General features: G+C 42.7%; 1 protein-coding gene across 2 annotated transcripts in view; it reads right to left on the reverse strand.

The window, feature by feature from the left end:
* TPD52 (tumor protein D52) overlaps positions 1-26,294 on the reverse strand; it is a 224,365-nt gene extending 198,071 nt beyond the window's left edge. The window contains exon 1 of one of the 2 annotated variants that reach the window (XM_033439846.2): positions 26,026-26,294. In XM_033439846.2, coding sequence (XP_033295737.1) covers positions 26,026-26,044 — 19 coding nt within the window. In that variant the 5' untranslated portion in view covers positions 26,045-26,294. The remainder of the gene's footprint in view (positions 1-26,025) is intronic. The other variant, XM_004276181.4, reaches the window with a different exon arrangement.
* Between the last annotated feature and the right edge of the window lie 465 nt (positions 26,295-26,759).

Consider the following 26,759-nt stretch of genomic DNA (forward strand, 5'->3'; position numbering starts at 1 on the left):
ATACCTACATAAAGCCCCAATTAAAAAGTTTGGTTCTGGGCTTCCCTGGTGGCGCAGTGGTTGAGGGTCCGCTTGCCAATGCCGGGGACACAGGTTCGAGCCCTGGTCGGGGAAGATCCCACATGCCATGGAGCAACTAAGCCCATGTGCTACAGCTGCTGAGCCTGCGCTCTAGAGCCCGTGGGCCACAAATACTGAGCTCGCGTGCTACAACTACTGAAGCCCGTGCGCCTGGAGTCTGTGCTTCGCAGCAAAGAGAAGCCACCGCGATGAGAGGCCTGCGCACTGCAATGAAGAGTAGCCCCCGCTCGCCGCAACTAGAGAGAGCCCACGTGCAGCAATGAAGCCAAAAATAAATTAATTAAATTAAATTTAAAAAAATTTTGGTTCCTTCCAAATATACATTTTCTCTTTGACCAGAACTCATTAAAACTTAGCAAAAGGCCACCCATAAGTATATTCTAGGCTAATTCCATGTAGTATCACCCCAAAGAACTTATTGTACCTAATTTATATGTTGGCACTCCCCCACCTGACTATACCTTCCTTAGGTGCCAGAGCCATGGATTCATTTCTTGTGTGTGTGTGTGTGTGTGTGTGTGTGTGTGTACACATATGTGTGTTTTAAGCTTCATAATTAGCACAATGTCCACCACTTTAAAAGCACCTAATTTGACCAATCAACTAGAAATTATTATTTCTAGAACTTACAGGTATCACAGAACCCTACTCTGGGGACTAAAAAAGTAGAAACATTAAAAAACCTACTAAGGGGCTTCCCTGGTGGCGCAGTGGTTGAGAATCCGCCTGCCAATGCAGGGGACACGGGTTCGTGCCTTGGTCCGGGAAGATCCCACATGCCGCGGAGCGGCTGGGCCTGTGAGCCATGGCCGCTGAGCCTGCGCGTCCAGAGCCTGTGCTCCGCAACGGGAGAGGCCACAACAGTGAGAGGCCCGCATACCGCAAAAAAAACAAAAAAACAAAACAAAACAAAAAAACAAAACAAAACAAAAAAAACCTACTAAGGATTAGATAGTTCAATTTTCAACATAAAGCATGTCTATTAAGATTCTAGTACATTACACTGCATTAAGCACCAAAGCAGACAAAAAGAAGCAAAACACTTTCCAAAACAATGTTATTTATGGTCTCATAACATTCATGAATTATAAAGATTACATTTTTAAACAATCGCAAACCCCACAATTAATAGTTCATTTGTTGGCTAATCTACAAGGTGAAATCCATGTAAAAGATTCCAAAATTTGAATTATACCTGACAAATTTTGTAATCAGCTTTAAAAAAACATTCAAGGGGGCTTCCCTGGTGGCGCAGTGGTTGAAGATCCGCCTGCCGATGCAGGGGACACCGGTTCGTGCCCCGGTCCGGGAAGATCCCACATGCCGCGGAGCGGCTGGGCCCGTGAGCCATGGCCGCTGAGCCTGCGCGTCCGGAGCCTGTGCTCCACAATGGGAGAGGCCACAACAGTGAGAGGCCCGCGTACCGCAAAAAAAAAAAGTTCAAGGTATAGTCGGAAGCAAACCAGGGCAATCATGCTTCTTCAAATGAAAGTAATCCTTGTCAGGCAAGTGTATATTGTAATATTTCGTTCTTTCATCTACTATGAAGAATCTCATGGTAAGATTTCAAACAACTAGTAAGCAAATTACATCTTAATTTTACCAACATACAAAACCAGGATTTTGCAACAGGAAGCCAATTCTGACTAAAATAATACAATACTTTTTTTAAAAATACTGAACAGTAAAAAATGGTAGACATTTTACAATGTGGGAAACCATAAGGAAATTGATCAACACTCCTCACAATCAACAGGGCTCTTCAAGCTGACTGAGGTTAAATGACCTTTCACTCCTGCTCCCTTCCTGAAAGGCCCGAGTGTCTTGTCACACAGCTGACACCTGCACCCATCTCTCCATAGCAACTGCAGCAAGCCCTTCAGCGCCAGCAAGGGCATCAGATGTCCCCCCCCCACCCCGCCCTTATGTTAAATACTTATTAGGTTTCAGAATAGCAGCCTTCTTGGGGAAGTTCATGAGATGCACACATGACTCAGAGCCTATCACTCTTCCTTCAAAAACAATCTTTTTTTTTTGGCCGCACCACGCAGCTTGCAGGATCTTAGTTCCCTGACCAGGGATTGACCCCAGGCCCTCAGCAGTGAAAGCACAGAGTCCTAACCACTGGACCACCAGGCAATTCCCCCAAAACACTCTATCAGATTCACTGGAATAAATCCAGAAAGGGAGTGTCCACAACTGGTTCCTTTGGTGTCAGGCAGGCACTGGCCTACCCATTTTACATGGTATTCAGTGTCTATTTCTTTAAATGGTATTCAGTGCCTATTTTAATCAAACCTAAGGGTTTTCCCATTTTTTAGGTCATTTCTATCCCCTCAAGTACCTCATCCAATAAGTTGTAACAGAAAAAGATTTAATAAAGCACTGTATCTAAAATCTAATAAGCCTCTTAGATCTTGGCTGTTTGGAAAGAATTAATATTGTAATGAGTTACTCTGTTGGTTAGTTTTTAATTTGTTTCCCCACACCCTATGCGGTTCAAAATGCACAACTGTCTCAAGCCCAGCTGAAGTATTCCTGGAAGAGGCTGCCCTGTATTTGGGAAGCCCTCGTGTTAAAATCAGCACAAATTCTGTTGTCACTCATTAGGGTATCTTCACATCCCAAAGCAGAAGCGTAAAAAGTAGGTAACAGATACTTAGGTTTCCTTAATGACAAAAAAGGATTTTCCTTGCATGAAAAGCAGATTCTCCCAAGAAGCTCAAAGATACGATAGTGATCTTGTTTAAGCCCAGCCTGGGGCCAGAAGTGAGCGATATGAGTAAAGATTTTGACGGCAAGTGATCTTGGGCAAGCGTGGCAGCTGTCTCCATAAAAGTTTGAACACATCTTCATGGGAAAGCAGTCTGTGTGCTATAGAAGAAGCCAGACTACCAGGGAGCTGCTTAAATGTAAGAACTCCTTCCTCTGCTTCTTTCCCTCCAGGACCTCGCTCAGCGCCTGGCATATAGGGCCATCCCACCCGCAGCAGTCCATGGCAGCACCGTGGACAGTCTGACAAACCAGGGAAGCCTAATACAGACATCAAATCTTTGAAAAGACCAGTTTCCTTTACATGCTGTAACTCCAGACTAAATCAACATTTTCACTTGTCTGAGACAAGTGAAAATGTCTGAGTTCATTTTCTCGAAATTGAACTTAAAAGTCATAACCTTTATTCGGGGGTATTCTTTCTGATTTTGGAGGGTGTAGAGGGATGTTTAAAAATCTCATATTTTAATTTTAGAAATGGTGGCTTTTTGTTGGCTGGTTTTAATGACTTGGCAAAACAGGATTTGAGGACCCAGTGTGAGCTTCCCAGCCCCAATTCTAATTTCACCAATCTATGAAATCCTAAGTATTAGGAATGGTAGTGCTGAGATGTAACACTCACTTACCCTGCACTTACATATGACTACAGCCCCTAACACCTGCCGACTCACCTAGCACATATCCCTGCCCAGGACAGAACAGAAAAGGAGGAATAACTGGTGTTGAAGGTGGAGGGCATGAAGAATGTTGCATTTGGTTATAAATATAGAGAGTCTGATGGGGGTGGAGGGGTGGGGATATCCAAGATTGGAGAAGTCTAACAATGACTTCACATAAAAAGATACATTTGGACCTAAACCCTCTAGAAACTATGTGAGCCATTGTTACTGAGGGCATTTCTTATCCATCAAGGGTATTAAGGGGGAAAAAAAAAACTTGAATATCACTGTTTTAGGAAGTCCGCAAAAAATGAAAAAAGACTGGCCAGCAGCCCGAAGCTCATTTCATGTTGAATTTGTAAAGAGCCCAGTCAGCACATTTTTATAATTTTCCTAGCAACTTGGCTTAGCCCCAGATTAGGAGGAGACTAAAACAAATTACCCAGGGCTGGGCATTAATATGGTGAACATCACAGAGAGTCAGGGAGACACCAGCATCTATTAGAACAAAAATGAAATAAAATATACATGCTCAGCAATTTCACTTCTTCATGTTACCCTAGACAAACCTGCTTACATAAAACAGGAATAAAAAAAAAGATGCTCAGTGTAGCATTCGTTTATAATAGATTTTTAAAAATACTGTAATGAAGCAAAATGCCCATTAACAAGTCAAACTAAGGCATATTTACACTCTGGAACACTAATACAGAAGCACATATGGTATGAGAGCATTTGCTTTTTTAAAAGGTGAGCGCGCGCGCGCGCACACACACACACACACACACACATCAATTCTTTGAGTGTCCACAAAGTGTGGTCCCTGAATCTGGAAACTTGCTCAAAATGCAAATTCTCAGGCCTCCCCCCACCCCAAGAAGGACTGAATCAGCGATCTGGGTCCAGCAATACATGTTTGTGCAAGCCCTCTGACGCAAGCAAAAGCTAGAGGGCTGCTGTCTACACGGGTCTATCTACACATCCCCAAGAAAGGGACCGACAGGACTCACAGCACTGAGGTCTCTGAGCGATCACCTTTATCTATATTCTCCCCCGCAGCTCTTTTTTTTTTTTTGCGGTACGCGGGCCTCTCACTGTTGTGGCCTCTCCCATTGCGGAGCACAGGCTCCGGACGCGCAGGCTCAGCGGCCATGGCTCACGGGCCCAGCCGCTCCGCGGCATGTGGGATCCTCCCGAACCGGGGCACGAACCGTGTCCCCCGTATCGGCAGGCGGACTCTCAACCACTGCGCCACCAGGGAAGCCCCCCAACTCTTTTTTTTTAAACAAGGAGATTGTATTCATGCATTGCTCCATAAATTAAAAGTAACTTTTTTCAGATACTACAGGTGGAGATTGGGGAAGAGTTAACTATGCAGCTGCGGCGGAGGAAAAGCTGATGGAATGGGAGAGCGGAAGTTCCCTAAGACCTGCTGAAAGGGGAGGTCACAAACAGGAAGAACAAGACCAGTAGGAATTTTACTCCAGAACTCTCCACGGAGTTCAGCTGGTCCTACTGGTGTGCCTGTGGAGAGAGTGCAGGACAGTCAACTCTCCTAGGAAGGACAGCTAGCTACCAAAGGAGAAAAAAGAACAATGCAGACATTGTTTTGGAAAAGCTAGACTTTAAAGTCTTTTGTTGTCCTGTTTTGTCGATTCTTCAGCATTACACACTGCAGTTGCCAATGCCATGTGCACCCCAGCTGTCATCCGTACACCTGCTGGGGCTGTTTTGCAGGTGACAAGAAAGGGAGCTTTGAAACCTAAGTCACAAATCCTAGTGCACACATTTAGCCACTATGCCTCTAACCTTGACCATCCTCCTTCAGGGTAGTGGGACCTGGAAACACACATGCACACAAAGACTACACAAACGTTGTACTTTATTTTTCAACTTGACCATCAGAAGAAAATCAACCATTACTGCTAATATTTATAAAGATAAACACACAAGGGTAGTTAGGAATCCTTTTTAAAATAAGGTTTACAGAAATCTATATGTTTAAAAATAGGATTAGCTATACGTAATTTTCAGTTGAGAGATGGCAGTAAGAGGTGACCTATTAATCTCCATGCTATGACAAGTCGTGCTCTAACCCAGGGATAAAAATAAATGGTATTTTATAAAGATTTATGAATTTTCCACTTCCAAATTTTTTTAAAGGTGAGAGCTTAGCTGAGTTGATATCAAAAGTGCATCGTGTCACCCTTGACACATACAAAAATTTTAACAGCCAACATCTAAAACAGCCTAGATATTCTTACTTAACTTTGCCACAAAAGATCAAGTAAAAGTTTCGCTCTATATAGCAAGTGCTCTTCAAATTTCACTGAAGAGGAAAAGCTAGATAAAAGTACACTCTCACTCTGGGGTTTTGGGAACATCAGCTACTCCAGTGTAAAGCTTTATTCTCTCGCATATTGCGAGGTCATCACAACCCACTTCTTCTTTGACACAAGCAAAACCCCATGCCCGAAGTGATTGCAGAACTACAAAGAAACAGCTGTATGCCATTCAATTTTCTGGGCCATGTTTCTCCATGGTACAGAGAAAAATAATTTCTTTTTTTAGCCTAAAAGGAAGCACAGTTCTCCTTCTCATCTCCCACCATTCGGCCAATTTTTTTTTTCTCCCTTTAACAAGGCCAAATTTTTAGCTCTATCCATGTAAGAAGCTTGGGTTCTTTACCCAGAGAAGATGAAGCAAAGAGTGTTGTGATAACCTCATATAATAGAACTATCCAATTAAAGAAAAAGATTTGCCACATCAACAGTAGTAAAGACACAGACACAGAGAACAGACCTGTGGTTGCCAAGGGGGAGGTGAGGTGGGGGAGGGGTGGGTTGGGAGTTTGCGATTAGCACGTGCAAATTATTATATAGAGAATGGATAAACAACAAGGTCCTACTGTAGAGCACAGAGAACTACAGTCAGTAACCTGTGATAAAGCATAATGGAAAAGAATGTGCCTATCCATATATGTATAACTGAATCATTTTGCTGTACACCAGAAACTATCACAACATTGTAAATCAACTATACTTCAACAAAATAAAAGAGTATTAAACAAAAACATACTTTACCTCTAAAGAGAACAGACTTAGGGACTTCCCTGGTGGTGCAGTGGTTAAGAATCCGCCTGCCAATGCAGGGGACACGAGTTTGAGCCCTGGTCTGGGAAGATCCCACATGCCACTGAGCAACTAAGCCCGTGCACCACAACTACTGAGCCTGCGCTCTAGAGCCTGTGAGCCACAACAACTGAGCCCACGTGCTGCAACTACCAAGGCCCATGCACCTAGAGCCCGTGCTCTGCAACAAGAGAAGCCACCGCAATGAGAAGCCCGCGTACCACAACCAAGAGTAGCCCCCGCTCGCCACAACTAGAGAAAGCCTGCACGCAGCATCTAACACCCAACACAGCCAAAAATAAATAAAATTAAAAAAAGAATTAAAGAGAACAGACTTAAAACTTGAGAAAAAGAGTATGAAAAGAGTAAGGTGTAAGCTATATTACAAGATCATTTTGCAGTATGTCTACTGTAATATATCTGTGCCTAAATGAGTTAGGAAACAAGTTAAGGTAAGAGGCAAGACACAGAATATAACTGCCTTTAGGTCAATATTTGTCAGAGAAGGCCTAAGCATTTACTGATAAGCAGCTTTCAGTATAAACGAGGGCCTGGCGCCTCTCTGTTTGTTCAATAAAAGAGCACTGCAACTCTGGGAAGCTCTGCCTTCCTGGGGTGGGCGGGCTTGAAAGGCACCTTCTAGAACAGACATTTCTCAATGCCCAGTAACAGCTGGAGAAAGGAAGAAGGCTAGCCCTGCCTCTACCTCCCTACCACAGCCCTCCAACCTCGGGAGCACGTCAATCCCGAACATCTTTTCCCTCCCCCATCCCGTCTCCATCCTCATCCCCAGCCCCTGCACCCAGAGGTAGAGAGCTGATCCCGAGATGAGGGGCCAGCCATATCCTCAGGGGAGGCTGGAGGAGCCAGGTCCGCCCACCACAGTAAATGACAGAACCGCGTGGGCAGAAGTGAGCCGTCTGAGCTCGGATGGGTGACCCAAGACAGCTGCAGTTCCCAGAGGAGGTCCACAACGCTGCTGTGAAAACACCCGTCCTCCTCGACACCCACCCCCATCGAAAGGCCCCCTGCGTGGAATACTCAAAACTGTGCCTGGCAAAGCCAGCTTTAAAGCAGATCTCTTATGTGAAAGAAGTCAAGCACAAGCAAGTCTCGGGTTCCCTTTGAACCGAGGAAAACTGACCTCCTGAAGGCCTGCCAAAGAAGCAGCCTGTGTTTCAAGTAAACGCTTATGATTAAGAGCCTGAACCCTGACTCGACAGGGTGTGTCCAGGGCAGGGGGGAGGAGGGCAGAGGGGACAAATATGACTGCATAAAGAAAATAAGGCCTGCACCTTGGTTTGTACTTTCATCAGAACATGTTTATGTTTCCATTAGTATATCTGTCCTTTAATTAACGTGGATATTCAAAGACAGAATGATGCTTACGCACGAACAAATAAACGTGGGAGAGGAGTGCTTAAAATTATAGGGATCACTAGGTTCTTTATTAAAAGGAATGTTTTATTACAGTCTATAATTATGTAATATCTTTGAAAAAGAAATGTTTTATTGCTTTGCTTTTCTACACTCTTCTCCACTAAAATTATGTTTAACCTATGCTCCCCAAAATGATAAAGAATTACTGCAAAGCATATAAAAATACTAAAGATGTTAAGTGCAGCTGCTTTAGCGACACAATGCCCAGTAACTGAAGGAAGTTAACGATGGCCGTAGTTGCTTCCAAAAAGCAAAAACAAAAGCCTTCTGTCCACAACAGCCATCTCGAGACTGCATTTGATTTGCCGTCCCAAGGATTTTGCCATACGGGCATCAAAACATTTCACTCATCCGTGGTTCCCACAATGATTCACAGGCAAGATTCCTTACATTTGAGACTCGGTATTATTAAGTAAATCAGCTCCATTGAGGTAAACCTATGTCTATAACAAATTCACTTAAAATAAGATCTCTCTACGTGATTGAGAGGAGGTAAAGTATTGCAGATAAACTACACGACCTTAGGGAGCTCTTTAAGCCCCCTACACGTCAAACCCCTTCATCAGGAAAATGGAAGGGAAAGAGGACATCTGCCCAGAGCTGATGCGAGTGTCAGATAAGGCATTCGCTGCCCACCACTGCTTGGCTGGAGCCAGGACCCAGGATGCACCGAATAAATGTCTTAGCACCATCACCACATAAAATTCCCTTTTTTTTGCACACAGTAGTGGTTAAAAAGAACTAAGAATTTCAAAATTTTCCAAAGCTGAAAGACCAAAACCATCCCCAGCTTGCCCTCTGCACCCTTTCATTCACCTTTTCCAAACTCTAAAGAAAAGACAAGCAGAACTGCCATGCTCTCTGTGGCAGGACACACTGAGAAGGACACAACAACATTTTTCTCTTGTTCAGTGTGGCAACTATGGGTGCGATGTACTGGTGGTATTAGTGAGAAAATGAACACACATAAAAAAATCCCCCCAATGGCATTTCACTGTCAAAAGCAAAAGGGTGAGGGGACTTCCCTGGTGGCGCAGTGGTTGAGAATCCACCTGCCAATGCAGGGTACACGGGTTTGAGCCCTGGTCCGGGAAGATCCCATATGCCGCGGAGCAATTAAGCCCGTGAGCCACAACTACTGAGCCTGCACTCTAGAGCCCGAGAGCCACAACTACTGAAGCCCACGTGCCACAACTACTGAAGCCTGAGTGCCTAGAGCCCGTGCTCCACAACAAGAGAAGCCACCGCAATGAGAAGCCCGGGCACCACAACGAAGAGTAGCCCCTGCTCACCGCAACTAGAAAAAGCCCGCACGCAGCAACGAAGACCCAACACAGCCAAAAATAAATTGAATAAATAAATAAAATTGAAAAGCAAAAGGGTGGCTGAGCAGACAGGCATCTTGGTCAGGAGGAGAGTCAGCAGGGGGGATTCCTGATGCTCTCCCCAGGCAAGTGCCGGTGACAGTACCAGGAGCCCAGGTGGAAGGGGCCACCCATCCAGCAACCTCTCCCTCAGCTCCGGAAGCTGGAGCATCTGTTGGTTGCCAACGTGCCCAGAGTCCGAGGTGGAAGTGACAGTACGACAAAGGTCCACATCCTGGGATGGCACCTGATTAGAACTGCAACTAACACTTCCCTCAATCCCTCTATTTTTTAAAATTTATTTTATTGAAGTATAGTTGATTTACAATGTTGTGTTATTTTCTGCTATACAGCAAAGTTATTCAGTTATACATATATATATATATATATATATATATATATATATATATATATACACACATTCTTTTTCATATTCTTTTCCATTATGGTTAATCACAGGATATTGAATATAGTTCCCTGTGCTTATACAACAGGACCTTGTTGTTTATCTATCCTATATATAATAGTTTGCATCTGCTAATCCCAAACTCCTAATTTATCCCTCCCTCACCCCCTTTCCTCTTTGGTAACCATAAGTTTGTCCTCTATGTCTGTGAGTCTGTTTCTGTTTCATGGATAAGTTCATTTGTGTCATATTCTAGATTTCACATATAAGTGATAATCACATGATTTTTGTCTTTCTCTTACTTCACTTAGTATGATAATTTCTAGGTCCATCCATGTTGCTGTAAAGGGCATTATTTCATTCTTTTTTATGGCTGAGTAATATTCCATTGTGTATATATACCACATCTTCTTTACCCATTCATCTGTCAATGGACATTTAGGTTGTTTCCATGTTTTGGCTATCGTGAAGAGTACTGCTATGAACATAGGGGTGCTAATAAGTTTTAAAAATGATATGGCCTCCAAGTGTTTCTACCTTTGCCCAGAATTCACACAGAGAAACCCAAATAGTTCAACCATTACAGTATAATTTTTGAAAATTCCCAATTAATAACTTGAAATATTTTTTTCTAAGCTTTGAATCATTATACACACACCAAAAGGGGGGGGGGAGGGAGAGAGAGAGACCTAAATTAGCTTCACAATAGCAATGAAATTAATTAATAATAAATGAACAAACTAGGAAACCTCTTTTCAGGGGGGTTTTTTATTCCTAAAGAAAAAAAAATTAATACTAATAGGAAACACAAAACATATTGAATAAATCCATGAAATCCCTTAAGTAAAAGCAAAACAAAAAGAACAAAAGCAACAAAACTCCTGAGTTCCATTTTATGTCCCCAAATGGGAAAAGATTAAAAAGAGAAAGAAGAAAGTGGAAATTAGGTGCAGTAAAAAGACGGGAAACGAGAAAAAGGCTAAGGGAAGGAGAAGGGAAAAGGAAAGATGGACAACAGAAAACTGAAAGAAACAACCGTGCACACACCCGAACTGAGGGGAATGGACAGACTGACACGGGATCTGAGGTTTATGCATCACTTTGGATTTTAGGGAATTATCAAAGCGACCTAGTGCACTCCGCTCCTTTGTTTTTTATATTGAATGAAAGATTCTTTAAATTCTATAGTGCTTTACAACTTTCAAAAGCTTCACACATATGACTTCATATAATCCCATAGTAACCTTTTTTTCCCTTATCCCTACATTGCCTTTCTTCTATTCCCTCTCCCCAGTGGTAACCACTAGTTCGTTCTCTGTATCTGTGAGTCTGCTTCTTTCTTGCTTTACTCACTAGTTTGTTGTATCTTTAGATTCCACATATAATTGATATCATACATTTGTCTTTCTCTGTCTGTCTTATTTCACTTAGTATAATGCCCTCCAAGTCCATCCATGTTGCTACAAATGGCAAATTTTCATTCTTTTTTATGGCTGAGTAGCATGCCATTGTATATATACCCATCTTCTTTATCCATTCATCTGCTGACGGACACTTAGGTTGCTTCCATACCTTGCCAATTGTAAGTAATGATGCCATGAACACTGGGGACCTAGTATACTTTGAAAAGTTGGTCGTTACATCAGAGGTCACTGCATTTCAAATTTAACAGCTACAGTTGCCATTGTGAAGAGAATAATCAGACTAGGACAATGTCATCAGACCTTCATGGGTAGTGACCACAGCCCCAGTCAGAGGCCACCTGCAGGGCAGCAAGGCTCCCAGGACTGGAGTCTCTTCTCAGGGCTAAAAAGAGGAAGGAAGTTTGGGAAGAGACTGTAATTCTGGGAAAAATAAAAGCCCCTAAACCAAGAGAAAGCTGTCATGTTATCTTTACTGTTAGTCAAAATCTTCATTGAATTCCTGAAGCAGTGAACAGCAGCCACCCACTGAAAAACCACCAGGAGAACCGACTGAAAGGTCAACCGTGACCCAAGGAGAACAGCTGGCTGACTTTCCAGTGCGGGTACAGCCTCTCTGGAGGGAAAATCATCTCTCAAGAGGCTGTTTGACAAATTCAGACACTGCATAAATCAGCCCCGCAGCCGACACGTTCCACGATGAAAAGGGGGGGCTCACAATTCAGGTTTGCCCTGAGAAATCACTGGTTTAGAAAAACATCACAGCTTTACTATGATTTGACTATAATGTCACCTCGAGGCTAAATTGCTTCTCTGGCTCTCATACCACCCAGAGAATGTATAATGCGGTCGTTTTGCAGGTATTTAATAAATACCTATTCTCCGCAAGGCTCTTACACATTAAAGTGAATGACTGCTTACAGACTTGAGCGCCTTGAAGGTCAAACTCTAGGACAGGACTATTAAAATACATTTCGCATTAAAAGCATCTTAACTAAAACCAGTGACATATACAGGAATAGCAAATCCAGTTATTCTCCCTTGCCTCGCTTTCTTCTCTCATTTTACAAACATGCACAGAGGTCAAACAAGCATCCTCTCTGCGCATGAAAACAAAAACCAACGCTCAGTGCAGGCAAGCAAATCCCCGATGTAATCCAAATTTCCCTTTAAAACACCACCTTGGGGCTTCCCTGGTGGCACAGTGGTTGAGAGTCCACCTGCCGATGCAGGGGACACGGGTTCGTGCCCTGGTCTGGGAAGATCCCATGTGCCGCGGAGCGGCTGGGCCCATGAGCCATGGCCGCTGAGCCTGCGCGTCTGGAGCCTGTGCTCCGCAATGGGAGAGGCCACAACAGTGAGAGGCCCGCGTACCGCAAAAAACAACAACAAAAAAAAAAACCACCTTGCTTCTTGAAAGAGCAGTCTCTCAATTTGTGGGTTGTTTTTTCTTTTTTAAACCACATTTGACCATTCTCACAGGCCCCAAATCCATGGGTTCTGCCCTCTCCATTCTCCTCAACCCCCTCCCAACCCTTGGAGATTGAATCTCTCAGCATTATCCATGACTGGTCCTTAACACCAAAGCCAATATCTACTGTCCCCCCTCGATCTACCTGGCCTCTCCAGGGCCTCTGAAAGTTAAACTCCCTATTCCTGTACCTTCCTCTCCCTGCCCTGAAATCTTCAGATTCCATGTTCTGTTCTACTTTTGTTCCTGGGCTGTCTCAGCAACTTAATAGCTTCAAATATCACATGTGCTAATATGTAAGTAATACGCTAATAGTTAATAGCTTCAAATGATCACATGTCTCCCAAACCTTGCTCTCCTGCCCAGTTCCTTCTTTTTTTTTTTTTAATTTTTGTTATTAAAGTGTAGTTGATTTACCATGTTGTGGCAATCTCAGCTGTACAGCAAAGTGACACAGTTATACACACAGAGACATTCTTTTTTTCTGTTCTTTTCCGTTACGGTTTATCACAGGATATTGAATATAGTTCCCTGTACTATACAATAGGACCCTGTTGTTTATCCTTTCTAAACGTAATAGTTTGCATCTATCAACCCCAAACTCCCAGTCCATCCCTCTCCTTCCCCTCCCTCCCCCTTGGCAACCACAAGTCTGTTCTCTATGTCCATGATTGTTTCTGTCTCATAGATAGGTTCATTTGTGCCATATTTTAGATTCCACATATAAGTGACATCATATGATATTTGTCTTTCTCTGACTTACTTCACTTAGTATGGAAATCTCTAGTTGTATCCATGTTGCTGCAAATGGCACTATTTCATTCTTTTTTACGGCCGAGTAGTATTCCACTGTATATATGTACCACATCTTCTTTATCCATTCCTCTGTCAATGGACATTTAGGTTGTCCCAGATCCTTCTCTTCAAGATCCGTAGTTCACCCATGAACCCATCCACACCAGCATCCCACAAGGACCTGGTGGTGGTTTTAAAACATGTGCACACATTTGTCGTGTGCACACTCTTCTCACCAAAAGTGGAGTCTAATTCCCCTCTCCTTGAATCTCGGCCAGTCTTTGTGACGCATTTCTAACAGAATGAGGAGGAAGTGATGCCACGTGACTTCAAGGCTAGGTCACGCAAAGACACAGTCTCTGCCTGCCTCTCTCTTAGGACCCACAGGTTGGGGGCCCTGGGGTAACACATAAGAAGCCCAGGCACACTGAGGCTGTATGCTGCTGGGTCAAGAACATGGTCTCCAGCTAAAAACAGTACTCAACACAGGCAAGCAAATCACCATCCTCAAACAGGTCATGCTGTTTTCACCGGAGACCATGGGGATTGAGTCAGGTGCCCGAGGAGCCCCAGCCGCTGGCATCTCCCCAGTACAGCCACCTTCGTGTCAGTGAGTGAGGCTTTGGATGAGCCCAGCCTCATGCTGCAAGCCTCCCAGCTGAGCTGAGTGGAGCAGAGACAAGTTGTCCCCACCAAGCCCTGCTCAAATTACAGATCTGTGACCATACAAAAAATGCTATGGTTTTAAACCACTAGGTTTTGGGGTGATCTGTTATGCAGGTTTGGATAAACAGAACAGACCTCAGATGTAACACACTCCAAATGGAATTCCCTTCCTTCTGCCTGCCTCTGCTCTCTTTCCTGTTTTCCATGTGATCTGAAAGCCCTTGTCTGTTCTTTCCTATCCTCAGATCCTCTCCCCTCACATCTGACTTGTTCTACCAAAGATCCCTCGGGAATCCAGCACCACCACCTCTGGCGTGGAACACAGTGATACCCCCTGCCTGCTTTGCTAGTACCTTCTATGCAGCTGGCAAAATGCTATTCTAAAACTAAACTCCCACCCACCTACCACCTGCCTATCAGAACAGAGTCCTGATTCCTGATCCCAGTGCACAAGAGTGCTCACACACCCCTAGCGACCACCTAGAACTCCAGCCACAAGGAACTTCTGAGGATCACCAGCCCTTTCACGCCTCTGAACCTTCTTCCCAAATTCCCTTCCTCACCCTTCCTTCTCTCACCTACTTAGCCTTCAAGTCCAAGTTCAAAGGTCACCTGCTATGAGACCCCTCTCCTGATGACCAGCCAGAGTTGCTCACTTTCTCCTCAGCCTGTCATGCAGCCCTTACAACCTCCACTTGACTACAGTGACCAAGTTCTCTGTGTGTTTCTTCAGCCTGGCCTGTAAGCCTGAGGGCAGACATCATATCATAATTGTCTATAAATAAACGAAATGTTCAATTTGAATGGGGAACCACTGAATTAGCATTTTACAGAAATGCTCACATTCCATTTCAGAATCAGTATCTATTGAACCCCGGTGCTAGTCACAGATTTTTACTCAATTTTCGCAAACAGTTGAGGTATTATCAGCCTCAAAGAGGTTGAGGGACTGATCCGATGTCTCATCACCAAAAAGTGATGAAGCCAAATTTTGAACCCAGACATAACTTCAGGTCAAGCATTCTTTGCCCTGAACATTTACAATGAGTTCTGGTGCATGAGGACAGACACATGGCCATAGTCTGGTGTAGATACAAGTCCTACTGCGCCCTTCCCATGGTAGCTACCATAGCGTGGCACCCTTTTGAACACCTCTGAAAGGAAAAGGGACATGATATAGAACTTTTAGGTAGTATAATATGTTGCATAAGGACATGAACTATATGGCCAAATATTTCAGATTTAAAACCCAGCTCTGTCTGCATCAAGCTATGTGCCCTTGGAGAAGTTATTACTTCATTCTTTTTTTTTTAAATAAATTTATTTATTTATTTATGGCTGTGTTGGGTCTTTGTTGCTGCGGGCTGGCTTTCTCTACTTGCATTGAGCGGGGGCTACTCTTCGCTGCGGTGTGCAGGTTTCTCATTGTGGTGGCTTCTCTTGTTGCAGAGCACAGGCTCTAGGCATGCAGGCTTCAGCAGTTGTGGCTCATGGGCTCAGTAGTTGTGGCTCGCGGGCTCTAGAGCACAGGCTCAGTAGTTATGGCGCATGGGCTTAGTTGCTCTGCGGCATGTGGGATCTTCCTGGACCAGGGCTCGAGCCTGTGTCCCCTGCATTGGCAGGCCAATTCTTAACCACTGCACCACCAGGGAAGTCCCATTACTTCATTCTTTCACATTTTGTTTCTTCAGTTGTAAAGCAAGGATATTATGAGTGTGGCTCACAGGTTTGTTACAAAAATTTTCAAAATGAAAAAAAAAGCATTTAGAACAGACCTAGTATATAGAAAATACCCAGCAGATGTTGTTGTTGCTGGCATTAGTGGTAGTAGTGGTATTACTAAATGTGACCCAGTAAAACCCCAGTTGGAAAACTTAGGTCATTATAATGCAGGGCCTGAAGTGGTGTCCCTTCAGATTCCAATTTTGTTTTAATTAGTTGGAAGGAAACATTTCTAAAAAGTACTTAGTGTCCCCAGTCCTTTAAACTGTTTGCAAATGTAGTTTAAATTGTTCTTGGCCACTAGGTTACTCTCTTAGAGACAACAGGTGTGCGACCAAGTTTTTGTAAAACTCTCCACATCTAGTAGAGTAAGAATGGGGAGGTCATGGTCACTCAGCTTCTGGTTCCTCATGTGTGAAATGGAAATGATACCCGTTCTACCACCCTGCAGCACTGAAAGACGGAAATGGAATAATATGAAGAAAAATTAGAAAGAGTTCTGCAAAAACCAGATGGAATCATCATCATCACCATTCTGATTACTAATAAAGTGATATACCGGAAGTGATACCCTCAGTATATACCAAAATGGAAAGTTGGTCACCCCTTTGCTAAAATGCCCCAGCCAGCCAAAATGTTTGCATTTTTCCCTCTTTACATAATTTGTCTTCTGGTTAACTAGTAGCAAACCCTTTCCACCACTGTCAGCAACCCCATTACCCTTCTCAACTGCATTCAAAGAAAACTTCTAAAATGTATTGACACCATCCTTGCCTCCTAAGTTCAGGATACATTAGCATCAAATAACTACCCTCAATAAAATAGTATAGAAAACATATTTATGAAAGTATTTACTGAGCACTACATCCAACATCCTTTGGAGAACAAAAATTTAATCAGCACTGTCTCCTCCTCTATCTGTAAATGTATACACACGCACTCTTACATATATACTTGGGAAGTAAAGTACCAGTTTGGTTTCTATTTACAGACCAGATTTTCAGTGATTATATATAAAACTATAAGCACATTTGGAACATGTATTCTTGTCTCCCTGCCAAACAATTAACTTTCCTTAATTCTTAACCTTTTCTATCTAATCCCATCTGATTTTATATAGGTTAGAAATCTTTCTAATGAATGTATGTGCAATAGGACAAATATTTATGGAGTACCTACTACACACACACTCAACTGAGAGCCGGGAATACGAACGTAAGAACTTTCTCCTACTGACACTTCATTTCTAGCCAAGTACAGATCCTAGTGGGGTGGATAAACAACTATCTTTATTCCTACAGCCCTACTGATTGCACCATAAGCTCCTTTTCCACACCACAATGCCTCCAACAAAGCTCAAAATACAATGGGTGAAGTTGAATCCTGTTTATTCTCAATCTGAAACTTTATAAGGTCATGTCTTACATCATGTTTAAACTGACATTTACATTTGCATAGCTGTAACATGAAACACATTCACCACGCCTATAAGCCAAGGCATGTAAATGACTAGTCTTGCCTAAAACCACGACTTTTCGTATTGATTACAAAAGCGTCAGAAGACACAAAGACACAGAGAAGGAAGTACTGAAAGCAACTCAGAGCCACGCAACTTACTCTATAGACTGTCACCGAGAAAATATCTGCTCTTAATAATGTCTTTTCTTAGTAAAAATAACATAAAAGATTCAACATAACCAAAATAAAAATAGAAAAAAATAAATACTTGCCACAAAACACAAAGGTTTAATATGAACAGGGGAGCAGGGTGAGGGTCAAAGAAGGCACTAAGATCCCAATTTTAAAATGAAGGAGCAAACAATCTCAAAAGGGGAACACAAACGGCTAATATCATCTACAGCCTTTCTAGCAAGTGGAAGAATTTTAAATGAAAAGAGATGGCATTTGTTTACCTATAAGCTTTATAATTCTTTTTTTTTTTTTTTTTTTAAAGGGCAATGACATCTTGCAGAAAAGGAAACAACCGAGAGTGAAAAGGCAATTTACAGAATGGGAGAAAAACATCTGCAAACCATATATCTCATGAGGGCTAAGTATCCACAACACATAAACAACTCCTACAACTTGACAAAAATATTAATAATAATCCAAACACAAAATGGGCAAAGGACTTGAATAGACATTTCTCCAAATAAGACATACAGATGGCCAACAAGCACATGAAAAGCTGCTCGACATCACTAATCATCAGGAAAATGCAAATCCTAACCACGATGAGATATTATCTCAGACCAATTGTATCAAAACGAGAAAATAAAAAGTGTAGCTGAGGATGTGGAAAAATTAGAACCCATGCAGGCTCCCTCTCTCTTCAGTTTTATGGCCCCTACAACCTTCCCTCTTCCCTTTAAAATAACTGTTGGTAGGAATGTAATATGGTACAGCCATTCAGCCACTATGGAAAACAGTATAGAAGTTTGCAAAAAAAAAAAACCTAGAAATAGAACTACCATATATACCAGTCATTTTATTTCTGGGTATTGAAGGGGTTCAGAACAAGTCTCCCTCAAATACACCACTCTGGCATGTGGACTATTTTGAGCTGAAGGCATTCAAGACCCAGCAGATTCAGGAAAAACTTTTACCTCTCCCTTACCTGCCTAAAAGGATTTAGATAGAGGGTCTAGTCCAGAAAGGGAACTATCACAAGAGATAATTACAAAGAGCACAGGTGAGGTGTTGAGCTGGGGGTAGCTCAACTGGCCCTAGAGATCAAAGTCCTCCCTGGATCCCACCGTCCTGCGTGGCATGGCAAACACTTGTTTACCAAACCTTTGCTCTTCCCATCTTCCTGTGATCGTCTTCCTTCTCTTTGAAGAACCAGAACCCTACCCCCTTCTCCATAACACAGAATGTCATATAAGTCTCAATTCCCTGAATGCCTGTGGGTCTCATATTCTTGTAAAACCCCCGCACATATATAACTAAATTTGTTTTTCACCTGTTAATCTGTCCTACGTTAATTTGATTATCAGACCAGTCAAAGAACCAAGAAGGGCAGGGGAAATAAATTTTCCTTTCCTACAGTATATACCCAAAAGAATGGAAAACAGAACTCAAAGAGTATTTGCACACCCGTGCCCACAAAAGCCAAAAGGTGGAAGCAACCTCTGAATGCCCACTGAAGAATGAATAAAGAAAATAAAGTATGATAAAGAGAATGGGGCATACATATATACTGGAAAATTATACAGCCTCTAAAAAGATAGAAATCCCACAATATGCAACAACATGGATGAATCTTGAAGACACTATGCTAAGCGAAATAAGTCAGTCACAAAAAGACAAATACTGCATGATTCCACTTTAATGATGTAGGTGAAGTAATCAAACTCATAGAAACAGAAAAGAAAATGGTGGTTACCAGGGGCTGTGTGGAGAGAGAAATGTGTGTTGCTCAATGGGTGCATGGTTTCAGTCATCAAAATGAAAAAGTTCTAGAGATTTCTTATACAATAAGGTACATATAGTTAACAACACTCTCCTGTACACTTAAATATAGCTAAGATAATGTATTTTATGTCATGCATTTTTCACTACAATAAAAAAAGCAGTAACAATTATGTTTTCCAGAAAGCGATTTAGCAACAGGCATGAAAGGCCTAGACATATTGACATCCTTTGTCCTGTCTCAGGAAGTTTATCTTAAAACAATTTCTCTTTAAAGTATTATAATAGCTAAAATGAAAAGCAATCTATATTCCAGCAAAGAAACAGTTAAATAAACATCAAATGCTGAAAGGGTACAGTCATCAAAAAACGTAGTTTGGAGATACTTTTTTAAATGACATGTTAAAATTCTGATTATCTAATAGTACCCAAAATACAATACAAAACTATATATATATTATGTATAGTACGACTATGATGAACATATACTGGGACATTCAATAAAGAAAAAAACAAGGTCTAATAAAAGAAAGAGAAAGGGAAACGGGGGGAGAGAGGGAGAGCAACGGGGAGGGAAGAAAGCTATACCAAACGGATTTCTGTTGAATTTGCATCCAGACAAGTTGATTCTAATGTTCATTTGGAAATAAAATCTGGCAAGAATAGCTAGGAAAAACTCTAGCAATAAGAAGAAAAACAGAGTGAACAGGAGAGACTAGCCCTTCCAGACATTTTTACATATTACGAAGCTACAATAATTTAAACCGCTTAGTTGCTGGGAATGAACAGACAGATCAAGGGGAAAGAAAATAATACAGGACTTTAGTATCGATAACAGTACTATGTCAAATTAGTAAAGGAAAGAGCCATTAGTCAGTGAATGGTATTGGACAATTGAGTAGCCAGCTGAGGGGCTGGCAGGCGGTTGAGATTCATAACTCCCATTTTTTAATCAAAATAATCTCCAGATGGATGAAAGATTTAAATGTAAAAAAATAAAAACATAAACTCAAAGTGAGAATACCATTTCTAGGAATGATTCAAGAGCAGAAGCTATAAATAAAAACCACCATCAATTAGTATTTCTGCTTGGAAAAAAATCACCAGAAAGTCAAAAAAGGAATGACAAACTAGGAAAAAATATATTAGCAATTCATGTCATGGACAGAGGGCTACATTCTATAAGTCAAGAAGAAAAAGAGAAAAGAAAAATTGGCAAAGTATATGATCAGACATGTCACAGAAAATGCAATCTAGATCTCAAACATATCAAAAGAAGTACGACCGCCTTCATATTAAGAAAAGTATGTAATAAAGCATATACTGAGAAACTCCTTTTCCCCTACAAGATAAGCAAAGATGAAAAAGTGTGACAACACCCTGGGCGCACGATGGAGGGAAGCAGATGCTCACACATTGCTGGTGGCGAATAACTGGCACCACTTCTATGGAGCGGAATTTAGCACGTCAAAACTGAACAGTCACATTCTTCTAAGAATTCTTCCTACAGACATACTGGCACATTTATCAAATAACTTGCATACAGATTTATTTGCTGCAGCTTTGCTTTCATAGCAAAATATTAGGGGAAACCTAAATGTCCATCAATAGGGAACCAGATAAACATCACCTGTTATGGTACATAACATGGTACATCTACAGATAGACATCTACAAATAGCCCTGAAAATGAAACAGCTCTATATAACGTTATGTTCAATGATCGCTAAAATACACATTGTATTTCAGTGAAAGAAGTTAGACGCCAAATAATCTGCATGCTACAGCTTATACAATACACACACATACATATACAGTATTTAAATACATGTGTGTACACCTATGTACGTAGAATCTCTCTGGATGGATAGCGAAGAAACTGTTAATAATGGTGACATCACTACCCAAGGGAAATAGCCTCAGAGACAGGAGTGGAAGGGAGATTTACATTTTGCAACCTTTTAGTCATTCTGAACGCTGTATCATGTGCATTAATTACCTGGTCACATTAGTCAAAATGATGCTGGAGAAGGGTATTTTTAAAATATGCTGAGTGTAAAAAGGGAGAAGAGGCAAGATATAAGATGAAATAGTCAATAGGAGATTATTTTGTGATTTGTTTAAAAGGATAGATACATGGATGGATATAAACCAATACGTTAACAGTGATTTTCCAGACTAGGATTATAGGCAATATTATGTTCTTTTTCTCCATCTGTATTTTCTGACTTTACTAAAATGAACAATCACTCTCGGTTACGAAGAAGTATTTTTAATTTAAACATTTTGTTAACTTCCACTAAACATTAAATCCCTTGATCCCTTGGACACTTTTCTAATAAAAAACACACTGCTAAGATTATGGTTTCTGGACAGCTGGTACCCAGCGAGTTTAAATAAAATTTGGAAGAGTCTCAGAAAAGAGATTTTTACAACAGTCAACAATTAAAAGAGAAATAATTAACCCCACAAGGAAAATAAAATAATGTGAGCCTCCAACAAAAGGACCAGCAGCACAGAAGTTCAGGAGATTCGGGTGTTCTTTTCTGTTTGGAAGCGTGATTGCATTTGTTTTTATTGTGTACACAGATTCTGCGGTTTTGAGATCTTTCTGAAGGATCACAACCCCTCTTACCACTCAGCTTTTCCCTAGGGACTAGGCAGGTTGCTGCATAAAAATAAATGCAGGAAGTGAATGGGAGCTAACAAAGACATTAGCACCATACGGAAAGTGAGACTTGCCCAAAGACACCAAGAACCTGGGTGGGTCACACCCACAGATTTGTGAGCAGACCCTCAAAACTGTTATCCATGCATCCCTATGTTTGTGTTACCTGTAAATGAGCGACACCTTACCTTTCTGTTATTTCTAAGGCATAATTACCATGCTGAAATTATAGTAACCTATTATTGTGTCGTGGTTTTCTTACAGCTTTCTCCTCCCCCAGTTGTTTCAGTCCCAGCAGCCTTCCCTCACCCCATTAAAATATAAAGCTTTGGTGGTGGTAGTGTTTTAATTCAAACACAGATAAAATGCTTAGTGGCTAGGTGACTGTCACTTCAATATAATGGTGCTAAACGACAAGTTATTACTAACACAGAAGAGTACTCGAGTACAATTATCTATTCAGCCCCATAAAAGGCAGTCAGGAGATATTTTCCACAATGTTTTCTCTAGCTAGCCGGCCGCACTGCACTTTCAAAGTGGGAAATAGCACACACGTTAAGTGTGCTTTGCTGGGCTGAACGCGTAATAACTCCTGAGAGGCACTATGTGGTTTACGGTACATTTTAAATCATTTGATGTTGACTGCTCTCAATATAAGTAGAGTATCGTATACAAAGTCTGGGCATAGTAGAGGACAGGAAAAACAGAATCTCAGGCTGATACTAAAAAGCATTCAGAATACATGGTTGAAAACAAAGGTAAACTGCTCATTTTAAAACTTCATAGCTCTGTTAAAAATCAGTAGCAAAGGATAGATTTTGACAACTTCATAAGAAGTAAGGGATAAGGAGACAATTCAACAGAGACACGTACTTAAGACAAGAGGTAAGGCATTTAATTTTGCATCTAGAGGTTTTTTTTTTTTAAGGGACAAACACAACAAACTCCACACATACCAAAAAAGTAAATTAAACAAATTCTAAAATGTTCTGATTTGGTTTTAGATACTTCGAAAAAAATCACAAATTCAAGTGACGATCACAGCCAACCTTCTTTCAGCCAACGTACTTTGCTGGTGAACGTGCAGGTTTACAAACGCAGGTTCTTCCTTCTCAGTCTCAGCCTGGAGTCTATGGAATCACTGAAGACTGAGGCATCCCCTCTACCAGTTCAAAGACCTGACGGGTAAACTTACCCTCTACGCTCAATGCAGCCTTATCAGCAACTTTCTCCACCCAACCAGATTTCTGCTTCTTTAAAACACAGAGGAAAAAATGTACAGGAGGAAGTGGGAAGCAAATGACCAACTTAGAGGGACATCGGAGATTACAGGAACCTGAAGGTACTTGCTCTTGGGCACTTTTCCCTTTCATCTGAGGCAGTCAACACACATTTCTGAACACCTACTATGTGCTGTGGGAACATAGAGATGAAAAGGCAAAGGAGACAGGCAGAAGGAAGCAAAAGTATAAGGAAAGGCCATGTGGTTCTAAGACAGCAAAGCTGTGCGGTGAGTCAGCTGACCTTGTCCAGGCGGGTGGCTCGTCTTTCGTTTAGAGCCAAGTCTCCAGACTCTCCACTTTAAGAGGATGGATTTCCCTAGCCGTCCAAGAATGACAATTAAAAGCAAGGACTGACATGACTAACAAATATCCTGACCAAAGAAAACATCTGAAAATTAGAGACGGAAAAAGACTCCTCTTATAAACCAAGAAATTTATTAAATATGTCTTAGACACACACACACACACAGAAAAAAAAAAAACTAGTCCTACAAAAAGGGCTTCCCTTGTGGCGCAGTGGTTAAGAATCCACCTGCCAATGCAGGGGACACGGGTTCGAGCCCTGGTCCGGGAAGATCCCACATGCCACGGAGCAACTAAGACAATGTGCCACAGCTACTGAGCCTGCACTCTAGAGCCCGCGAGCCACACCTACTGAAGCCTGCGTGCCTACAGCCTGTGCTCTGTAACAAGACAAGCCACTGCAATGAGAAACCCATGCACCACAACGAAGAGTAGCCCCCGCTCGCCGCAACTAGAGAAAGCCCACGCACAGCAACAAAAACCCAACTCAGCCATGTTTGTTTTAAAAAAACAAAACACACGAAGTGCATCAGCAAACTGGACTATTACAGAAGTACTAATGGCTGTGACTCTTACCAGCCAAACTAGAATACAAAATCTAAAAAAAATTAGTCACTCCACTCACCTGAGTCAAACACAGCTCTGTCCACTTTGACAAGTACCACATACAGTTATGTATTCTAAAAACATCATTATGTTAAATATGACAACGTAAGACATACAAACGTTCACATATTTGACACCCTCATTGCCCCCATTAAAATCCAGATAAAAAATGCTGGCTTATTTGGTGGCCCCTAGGCCTCCTCCTAACAATACATATAAGACCTGTGAGGGGCTTTTTGACTCAAACATTTAAATATCTACCATGTGCAAATCACCAGGCTACCCAACCGTGGACAAAGATGAAGTATATGCTTCTAACCTCAAGACGTATAAAATCTAGACAATATGTGTGCAAGTGTATATATAGTGTATTACATATGCACTATATATTACATATTGTATAGCTAGTGGGAAGCAGCTGCATAGCACAGGGAGATCAGCTCAGTGCTTTGTGACCACCTAGAGGGGTGGGATAGGGAGGGTGGGAGGGAGATGCAAGAGGGAGGGGATATGGGGATATATGTATGCATATGGCTGATTCACTTTGTTGTGCAGCGGAAACTACCACAACATTGTGAAGCAATTATACTCCAATAAAGATGTTAAAATAGAAAAGAACTGACAGTTAAAAATATATATTGTATAAAATGTTTATAATATACACACTCAGATGTCAGGTGTGAGATTAATTTGAGGGGTGGGGAGAAAGGAAGGGTTGGAAGGCTCCAAAGATTCTATCTTACAACTTATCAGAAGTAAAACACAAAATAGTATATATGGAATATGGTTTTATTTCAACAAAAACTCACATGCATGAAAGTAAATACTGGAGGGTAAAAAAAAAATTAATGAAAACTGTTGTATTAGAACTCAAAATAGGAATAATTCCTATGCCCCACTTCCTAAAATTCACCTTAATATCGTTACTCTTTTTTTTTTCTTTTAGCGTTTATATACCTTTTTAAAAGCGTGCCACGAATCTGTGGTTACTGTTAGTGGGTTATTATCAGCAAAGATCTCTAGGATGTGGCAATGTTTAAATCCGAAAACCTTGCCATACTACTGCCACATCTCTCTTAAACAATGACTCAACTGGAGGCAATTTCACTTAATACACTATATTCAAAAACAAGTGCATCCAAAGCTAGAGTAATCAGATTAGGGATTTTGTGTTGGGGGGTTTCACCTTGATGGGTAAAAGAGGACCCTTGCTATGAAAAATTCCCCGCCTGCAAATAAACCCGTAGCCACTACTCCACAATTGAGGGATGTTAAATGTTTGCATCCAAAGCCAACGCCAGGGGCTCAAACGCCACCCAAAATCCTAACCACGTTAAGGAGAAGAGGGCAGAAAGTCTTCACACGCGGGTGGGGAGGACTTCACGTGCCCATCTTGCGGGGCGAAACAACCTACTGTCCTCAGTCCCTCAGTTTCCACCGGTCACAAGAGCGAGCTGAACAGGACTCCCTGGGTACTGTTTTCCACCAAAGCGCATCTCGATCTGCAGCCCCGGCTCGGTAAGCCTGGCGCCAGCCCTCCGCCGCCTCCCAGAACCTTCTCTTTTTCTTTCTGCTTCGTCTCTCTCTCTAACACACACGCGCGCCCCATCCGCCCTCTCCGGCCGCCAGCGCCGCTCCCTGAAGCAGGGCCCCACCAGGACGCCGGATCCGGATCGGGGATGCAACTCGCGGCGCAGGCACCGAAGGCTCTGCACCTGCTCCGGCGCCAGGCCGCGCGCCGCGCCGGACCCCGACTCGGACCCCAGCGCCGCGCCGGACCTCGCGCCCATCCCGGAAGCGCCGTGCCGGTGGCGTCCGCGCCCTCACCTTGCTCGCCGCGATCCATGTCTCCCGCCCGCCGGCAGCGAGTCCCCGCTCGGCCCGCCCGCCCGCCGCGCTCCTCCCGTCCTCCGCCGGCGGCTCCCGGGAAGTCCCCTCCCCCCGGAGGCGTAGAGCGCGGCGGCGCCGCCCGCGCGCGGTGGGGAGCGCTTCGCCGGGGCGTCACCCAATCACCTGACCCCGCCGGCTGGTGCGCTCCGCCGCGTCGGCGCTGGAGGGAGGACGGACGGAAGGACCGACGGACGGAAGGGCGGGCGGGGAGGGCAGGCTGAGCTCAGGCAGGAACTCGGCCCGGGGGAAGAGGGAAAAGGGGGAAGGCGAAGGCTCTGCATCACCGTGGGGGCCGCGTGGGGACCGGGATGGCGTTTACGTTCCACCCTCAAGTTATTTATCATATCAGAAGTTTTCTCGGGGGACCCTGAAGATTCCCTTTCTTTGCCTCCGCGAGCGCGTACTCTTCTGTACTTACTGAGTGGCAAAAACAGGAAGGTTCTTTCGACATGCCAGTGGCTCTTTTTCCCTTATATTCTTCATGTTCTCCTGCTGCCGAAATAATAGCCTATGCTATCTGCCAGACTAGGTCCGAAGCAAGCCAAGAGGCGAAAATTACAAAGAATCTCTCGAAAAACCATGTGGTCCTGTCTTTTAATAGCGCAGGGTTTTCGGTGGCAAATTAGGAAGATTTTCATGTAATAAAATCTGACTGTTTTGGGTGCAGGATT

Source organism: Orcinus orca, chromosome 17 (assembly GCF_937001465.1).
Source record: "Orcinus orca chromosome 17, mOrcOrc1.1, whole genome shotgun sequence".
NCBI lineage: Eukaryota > Metazoa > Chordata > Mammalia > Artiodactyla > Delphinidae > Orcinus > Orcinus orca.